The 1,757-nt window shown below is 42.3% G+C and overlaps 1 protein-coding gene across 4 annotated transcripts in view; it reads left to right on the top strand.

The window, feature by feature from the left end:
* fam131ab (family with sequence similarity 131 member Ab) overlaps positions 1-1,757 on the top strand; it is a 21,519-nt gene that overhangs the window by 1,049 nt on the left and 18,713 nt on the right. For 2 of the 4 annotated variants that reach the window (XM_016676642.1, XM_016676641.1), the window contains exon 1: positions 988-1,247. The exons of the other annotated variants lie outside the window; for them this stretch is intronic. In XM_016676642.1, coding sequence (XP_016532128.1) covers positions 1,212-1,247 — 36 coding nt within the window. In that variant the 5' untranslated portion in view covers positions 988-1,211. Of the gene's footprint in view, positions 1-987; positions 1,248-1,757 lie in introns of those variants that run through there. 4 annotated transcript variants of the gene reach the window in all.

Here is a 1,757-nt window from a genome sequence, read left to right as displayed (position 1 = left end):
CTTGGAAAGTCTGATATGTTCAAGCGAGCCAGTCAACGCAAGAAGATATGAGGTCAAACCAAAAGACTTTAGCGCTTAGCCGGATATCAGTTCAGCTCATACAGGCTGGATTAGGTTGCAGCAGAGATTTGGGTGGAACACCGGCACCCCTGTGGTGAAACCATGATGGTGAATAAAAAGACAACTGTATAAGTTGAACAAATATTTCTATTGATTGTTGAAATGGAAAACTTGGGGGAAATAAGAAACTAGCAGATGAACAGTGGCCATTGCACCCTCCAGGGTTTCCCTTAGTGGAACCACTATCACGTTTAAATGTAACAAAAAAGTCAATAAAAATGTTTTGTTTGTTTTTTTCTTCAGAAGTGGCATATCACAAAGAATGTAACAGTCATGGTCCTGAATGTGTCCTGGTTATTTCTTGAAGCTCTGATTAGCTGCATTCCACACCAGGGGATTGTGCTCGCCCTTGTTGCTATTACACACTTTTTCTTCCACTCAACTTTCCATTAATGTATTTACAGCACAATATGAAGAACCAGCCTCTTTAAAACGGATGTTTTGTTAATTACACTCATTGTGGAGGATGTCATTGGCTGTCTGCTGGACAACTGTCTTTCTTGTCTTGAAACGTAACATTTAAGACCATAACTGGTCTTATGAAATTTAAAAACTTTCGGAGTTTCCACAAACAATAAACCAAAGCTTCCTAGAATAAACATTTGAAATATACCTCTCTGTTTGTTTGTTTGTTTGTTTGTTTGTTTATTTATTATTTAATTTACCTTTTATTTATACCTGTTGTCCGATTGCGGTTTTTGGCTTCAGTAACACCAAAACAACTCTTGTACCGTAAGACACCATGTATGGGTTAGACTTTATTCTATAGTTTAAACGCGTATTTCCATGTGTGTGCTTACTTGGCGTATGCATGTATGCGTGTGTGTGTGTGTGTGTGTGTGTGTGGGGGGGTGTGTGTGTGTGTGTGTGTGTGTGAAGAGGGTTTGCGTTTTTATGGTTGCGGTGCATGGGTGAGCATCGAGGGGCTGGGATCCTGCAGCCTAAGCATCGCGATGCTACGAGAGTTGCGAGACGCTGTTAGGGGAGCACGCTAGTGAGAAGCGCACACACACACTGAGGAGCTGCTGACACCATGGATGGATTCACTGTTTAATCGGCTGTTAGGCTCGTGAAAGGCGCATCCTGACACCATGGTTCTGACCGCGCTGACCCAGTTTAGCTGCAAGGTAGGACCACGCTTCTTCTTCGCTTCGTCTGTTTTCTTTGACGCTAAAATCCTCGGAGATTTTTATATGACTAGAAACGCCCTCGGTTGTTCCAGGAGTTCAAGTTAAGTACCTTTAAAAGATCATAATTTTATCAGAATTTATGCAGTTATTGGTTGAAGGTTGCCAGGAAACAAGACCCCAGTTTGCTCTCAGTTTCTCCGCGGACCTTTGTCACCCAGACCCAGACTATGACGCTTGTCTTCCACGCGTGAAATCAAACATCCGACTCGACCCACATCATCGATCCGTTCCTCCTTTCTCAGAATAAACAAACACAAACGTTGTTTTCTCTCTAATTTTACTGCGACCTTTAATTGCCTACAACCTTTTAATCCAAACTGATCACACCCATGATGGAGGTTGTGACACCCTTTCTCCGCGTCTCCTTGTCACGGAGTGCGTAAAGGACGTGTCCATCAGACTCAGTATTAATAAAATATATAATATGCTCAATTCTTTGCCGTGTTT

Source organism: Poecilia formosa, unplaced genomic scaffold, assembly GCF_000485575.1.
Source record: "Poecilia formosa unplaced genomic scaffold, Poecilia_formosa-5.1.2 Scaffold138, whole genome shotgun sequence".
Taxonomy (NCBI): domain Eukaryota; kingdom Metazoa; phylum Chordata; class Actinopteri; order Cyprinodontiformes; family Poeciliidae; genus Poecilia; species Poecilia formosa.
Note: the sequence above shows the minus strand (reverse complement) of the source record. Positions and strands in the feature narration are given on the sequence as shown.